Raw genomic sequence first — 6,034 nt, forward strand, 5'->3', positions numbered from 1 at the left:
GCGTGGGTAAATTGAGTTCCAAAGTTCTGGACCCCTTCAGACTCTTTTGTCATTTTCTCATTAACTGGGTACTTTCTCTCTTCTGCATAATCTGTATTCTCCAGGCACACAATCGACTGGATCCGGCCACGGCGAGGGCGGGCTAGGGCATCGAGACTCGCCCAGGGTCAGGCAAGGGTCATCGGCCACTAACTTAGAAAAGAAAAAAAAGAAAAAATAATATAAAATAATTAATTTTTTATTATTAAAATATTATTAAAAATTATTCACGTCAGCACCGACGATACCATGTAAACAATCGGTGTCCATATCGTTGATTTCCGAGCTAATAAGACCGAATCGATAAGAGGTGAAAGTGTTTATGACTGAATTGGCAAAAGTATGAAAGGTAGAAGACTCTTCTGGCAATTTTCCCTTCAAATTTGCTTCTATCCATGTTCGGGTAATAAACATAAAAATAAAAATAAAAACTCGAAAATGTTTCCTTGGCTATGATAGTTGATGTCAAGAGATTCTTGCATCCTGAACAATTTTCTGTGTCTCAATGCTATGACAATGTCACGAGATCCAAGCATTGGAGCTTTGCAAGCAAAGAGCTTGATGGCGAATGGTCAATCTGGGAAATAGATGGATCCTCGTTTCATGTCTGGAAAATCAGTCCATGAACTTGCAGACAGATTTCAAAGCTTCTTTATCAACTTGAACTTTTACAGCCCTAATCTTGAGAAGTAAAAAAGAAAGAGTGGGATCGATTAAGTGGGTAATAACAACTTGAATGAACAAATCAATTGGCTTAACACATGAAAAAATGGGGTGGGTTTAGTCCCTGAACACTCTCCTATGCTGCAGGCTCTTCCCTTTTATTTTTACCTAGAAATTAGAATCTTGAGCTGAGAGCAACAGAATTACATGTGCCCCAGCCATCAAAAGTTATCGGGCTTTGGCCCGGCCCAACGCCGCAACGATTGAAGCCCGTCCCCTCGATTAGAGAACTCAGCTGGTGGAAGCAATCATGGTCCTCGGGCTCGGGAGGCCCATGCCGGAGAGCCGCGGGGACACCCTGACCTTTGGGCTGGGCCGCGGCGAAGGGATTGGACCGTAACCAGCAAAGGCCCCGGGGACAACTCTCGGAGAGAGGTTGACCTGCTCCAGCGCCTGCGACTGGAGCGCCATGGGGTAGTCCCTCACGCAGCCGATGCGGGGCCCGGCCCCTGTCGACCACTTGCACGACATGCGCTTGGCGGATTCGAATGCCGGCGGCTCCGCCTTGGCAGGGGCATTCATGACATTTTCTTGCAGAAGTCCAGATTTGACAGTGGGCTCCTCTGGCTCGGCAGCCGAGTCGACAGCTCCCGGGGCATCTGATTGGGCGGCTTCCGCGGGGGCCTCGCCCGATCCGTGTTGCGAATCCTCACTGGAGTTTGTGTATACAGGATTGTCATCATCCACCGCACACCTCTGGGAAAAAGAACACAATACATTATGTCAGCAATCAGCTGATATACAAAAGTAGGTCAATGAGAACAATTTTGAGGACAATCATTTGTTCATCTTATAAGAATACAAAAACTTTCCATCAATTTTACACGTGCATTGCCAATTATAAGAACAGCTAGGTGGTCATCTTCTCAACCTAACTGGAGCAACTTGTTCACTACAATACTTATATATAGAAATTCATACCTTGACATTGCTGAGGTCTACATGATGCTCCTCCAAGAAGCTGATGAATACCCTGAAGTTCTCTTCTGTTGGGTGGTAGTGCCCGCTGTATGGCCAAATAGCCTAAAGACACACAAAATATACATAACGTTGAGAAAAGAAGCCGGCTGTCTACTAGAGAACATCGATTAAGAGCAGACAAGATGGGGACAACAAATTCATTTTGAAATGCAAGGAAATGTGCCGGCACCTCTAGAATCCCATTATGGGCGACTAGTCTTCCGGCTGCGGTGATGGCGGCACCAGCAAGAAAACTGGAGTGCTGAAACACGCCTTTCTTCTTCTGACCCACATACAAGGCCCTCGACGTGCTAAGCACGAATATCGACTTTGAACCTTCCACAGAGTCCACAAGCACGCTGCTTTGCTTATACACGAGTTTCCCATTTTCGACTATCACCTCGTAGGCTTCTCTTTCGTTCTGCAGAAAAAACAAAGAGGAGTTAATGACAGTTCAAAGCAGATGCATTGTGAGACATTTGATTTTGCACTGCGAAACATAACAACAGACATCTTTCTCTCACATGCCTGCGGAACATTTTGCTACATTAAGGATGTCCCAAAGTTTCTTTACCTTCAGCTTGTCTGAAGTGTGTTTCAATAGGATTTTGATAAAGATAATTTGCTAAGATATTCGCTACAAGTCAATAAAAGAACTATACGTCGATGAAAGAAGTATACTTACAGGTCCGAGATACTGGATGCATTGACGATGCAGAACAGTTCTTGGGCACTTCTCGAGAATTATATCCTTGCCTTGTCCAACATCCAACCTGCATTTAACATGGTCCTCCTTATTAAAAAGTCTTTTCACACTGATGAACCTTAGCTAGATCTACAATATTAAGATAGCCTAAAACATGAACGTAACAAACACAACAAAAGATTTCCACATATGAACTACTAACCAGTAGAAGAAAGGCTGTGTGCTCTCGCTTTTGAACCACACGTCGTAGTAGAGATGCAAATTATGGCCGTAACGATGCCGCGGGTCAATCTGCTCAAACAAGAAACTGTCAGCAGTATTCTATACACATAAATCATCTTTTCTTGGAAAGAAAAATGATTGTGCTGTTGCATGCCCAAGGAGGATAAGGGACTTACAGCTTCAAGCCAATGCTGCAATGCTAGCTTTTGAGCCTTCTCATCTTGTGACAAACCTTTTCCTACCTGAAAGATAATCACCAACGTCCATCAGATAAATTGAAAGCAGGAAAACAAATCGGGCTCATTGAGAAGATTGCCTTCCTATGTACCTTGGCGACTCTAGTTTTCGCCCTCGCCCATCGAGAACCAACAGTTTCAGGCTTGTCATCCTTGTAAAATGATACGGAACTATGCTTCAGGGCTGCGAAGTCTATGGCCTTCCACCTGAAACATTTGCAGTTTTGAACTGATTAGCCATTTAATAAAAGGGCACATCAGAAACAACTCGATCAATTTGATATGATTCAAGAAAGACTCACCAGAGCTCCTCGATCACCACGGCACAATCTGCCAAGTTTCTTCTTGTTCTGTAACTCTTGTACACTTTCTGCACCTTAACGGCGGCAGCATCGAGCTCCCTTTTGGGTCTCGGCGAGAAAAATATCTGAGGTCGCGGGAGGGACAATCCTCTCGTCGGTTTACAGGTTGGACCATCTTTGACTTTCGAGTTTTCCGAAGCCCGGTTGGCTTCTTTACCATGTAAGAAATTCTCAAAGGAGAGGGTTCGTTCGAGAACCACGTTTTCGGGCTTGCAGTTTTGGAGTTTAATGGAATTCTTAGAATTGGTCTTGTCCGAGGAAACTGAATTGGTCATGACCTGGAGGGACAATCCTCTCGTCGGTTCACAGGTCGGACCATCTTCGACTTTCGAGTTATCCGAAGCCCGGTTGGCTTCTTTACCATGCAAGAAATTCTCAAAGGAAAGGGTTCGTTCGAGAACCACGTTTTCGGGCTTGCAGTTTTTGAGTTTAATGGAATTCTTAGAATTGGTCTTGTCCGAGGAAACTGAATTGGTCATCACCTGCAAATTTGTTCTCTTCAAGCTTTTTGTCCTCAAGGCAATCGCTTCTGGTTGCTTGGGAGATAAACTGATGTTGTGGGCCAATTTGAAACACCAATGAGCTCCGATTTCGTGCCAAGCAGATATGAGCAACGAAAGTGATAAACCCATACAAATTTCAGCCCCGACCTGCTCAAACACAATCGAACCCAAATAATCAGATGACAAAATTCCCAAAATGAAAGTATCATTATGGATGTGAAATCCCCACGAACATATACTAAAATAGGACATAAAGCTGCATTTATGGACTTAATCCACAATTTTTTCATTTGACTACCATTAAACCACATAAAAACCACAACTGAAAGTCCCAAGTTTTGAGGGGTTATCCCTCCCGAAAAAGGGGAAAACAACATCATCGGAGACAACACACAGCAAGAACATGTTTCTCTGCAAAATCACCTATCCAGCTCAGACCAAAAGAACTCGAATGCCCTGCTTTTAGCTGCTAAAAAGGCAAAATTTGAATGATAAAAGGTCGGAACTTTATCATTACCTGTTAGTCCAGAATCAAGAACAGAACCCAGAAATTTCTCTCTCCTTCTTCTCTTAGTTTCCTTTCCCCCTCGCGAACAAGTCGTTCCTGAGAGAGCTGAAAGACAATCTACTTCACAAGATATGCCTGACGCAGACCCCCACTCCCGCTTTATATACTCACGCCCCTAAAGGGAGGAAGAGGAGGAAAGGGTCCACTAGACCCTTCAAATACGCACCGTGATGGCAAACTTTGAATTGTGGGTTGGAGTTGATTTCAAAGCGGGGGACTTTCAAAAGCAGGAGGTTCGAGGAAATTCAAAGGTAGGACTGGAAACTCGGCGAGACCTTTGAAGGAATATATGTCACAAACCTCTTGGAGACGAAAGACAAAATGAAAAGAACTTGGTGGGTGGTTGTTGTTCTTGCTGCAAAGGGAGAAGATTATGCAGACGGAGAGAGGTTCAAGAATATTTTATATGGAGATGGCATTTGGAGAGCGAAAGGGCAGTCAACGAAAGTAAGCCAACGCTTGAGCTGTGAGAGAGAGAGAGAGAGTCTGCGAGAGATGAGAAGGGGTTTCCATGAAAGAACGCGGTTGATTTGCTGGGACTGTGAATCGCCGCGCTGGGGGATTCTTATCATAATCTTTTTTCCCAGTTTTTTAATGGTCAAATTGGCAAATTGCCCTTGAACAACCACAATTTAAATAAAGTGGAATAGAGAGTTAAGTAGCCATTGCCGTCATTAGCTTCGGCTGCAAAAAAAAGTTCACATTTTTAAGAGCTTACTCGCTCCCTATGCTGTGTATGTACATTGTTGACGCTCTACCGAAAGATCCTCGGACCGCAAAGCCCCTCGCAAGAAAAAATTTGGAGTGTTTGGTAACCATTCTTAACGGACTTTAGGGTGAGAATTGGTCTTGAGAAGGCTCAAAGCTCGAAGACTCTTGAAAAATTTTGAAACTTTTAGCAACCATTCCCAAGAAATCAACATTGAGGCCCCAATTAATGAAAATTAGTCAGCTATCTATTTTACCTTGAAGACTTACAATTGTCGCCTAAGGTCACATGATCTCGGCAGATGGCCATCGGCGCTAGAACTGGCTAGCTAGAGGTTTTTTTTTTTTTTTAAAGAAAAATTACAGCCAAAGCCTTTTGCAATTTTTTTTTTTTTGGCCAAACATTACTTTGCTCAAAGTTGATTTACAATGGATTTTTCTACCAGGGACTTTGCATGTCCTTGAGACTCGCTACCAAAGTCGAACCAAATGTAGCCTAATTCCAACATCCCGAGTGACATTCTAACTCCGCCAAATTCGTTCGGTTTTGGACGAATACTTAGCCAAATTCGCGCGCGGAGTTGATTTTGCGTGGATCTTGCGTAGCGTATGTACAAATGCTTCTATTATTCTTGATTCTGCAATTGTTTGCCACCAAAAGAATAATTGGACCCGGTCGGTGCCCACTTTAGTGCGTTTATTTTCCCATCGCTTTTATGAACTTTATAACTTGTCATCTTTTTTCCTTTTCCCATTGAAAAAAAAAAAGTTGGAGGGCCTCACGGCGAAGTCTGGCATTGCATGATTCCGTCCACCTCTTCCGCGTCGAGCGGGTGTGGAGCACGAGAACATATGGCCCCGACTGTGGTTCGCGAATTGTAACGGAGGTGACTATTGAACGGGCTCGGGTCTCATTGAACTCGGAGGTCGGATCTAGTATGTTGCCTAAACTTATCCGTCTCTTTATCATCGGAGATACCAAGTTTTACAATTTAAGATTGTAAAAG

The 6,034-nt window shown here is 43.7% G+C and overlaps 1 protein-coding gene across 1 annotated transcript; it reads right to left on the reverse strand.

Annotated features, from left to right (window-relative positions):
• Window positions 1–661: 661 nt before the first annotated feature.
• On the reverse strand, window positions 662–4,800 carry LOC115740695 (IQ domain-containing protein IQM1-like). Its single transcript, XM_048277709.1, has 10 exons — window positions 4,269–4,800; window positions 3,731–3,898; window positions 3,189–3,526; window positions 2,979–3,093; window positions 2,827–2,892; window positions 2,631–2,719; window positions 2,408–2,495; window positions 1,913–2,143; window positions 1,684–1,785; window positions 662–1,458 (listed from the first exon to the last, which is right to left on the reverse strand). Exons 2-10 carry the CDS (start codon window positions 3,878–3,880, stop codon window positions 994–996), a joined length of 1,644 nt encoding a protein of 547 aa, XP_048133666.1. The 5' UTR covers window positions 3,881–3,898; window positions 4,269–4,800; the 3' UTR covers window positions 662–993.
• Window positions 4,801–6,034: the final 1,234 nt, after the last annotated feature.

This window comes from Rhodamnia argentea, chromosome 4 (genome assembly GCF_020921035.1).
Source record: "Rhodamnia argentea isolate NSW1041297 chromosome 4, ASM2092103v1, whole genome shotgun sequence".
NCBI classification, from domain to species: domain Eukaryota; kingdom Viridiplantae; phylum Streptophyta; class Magnoliopsida; order Myrtales; family Myrtaceae; genus Rhodamnia; species Rhodamnia argentea.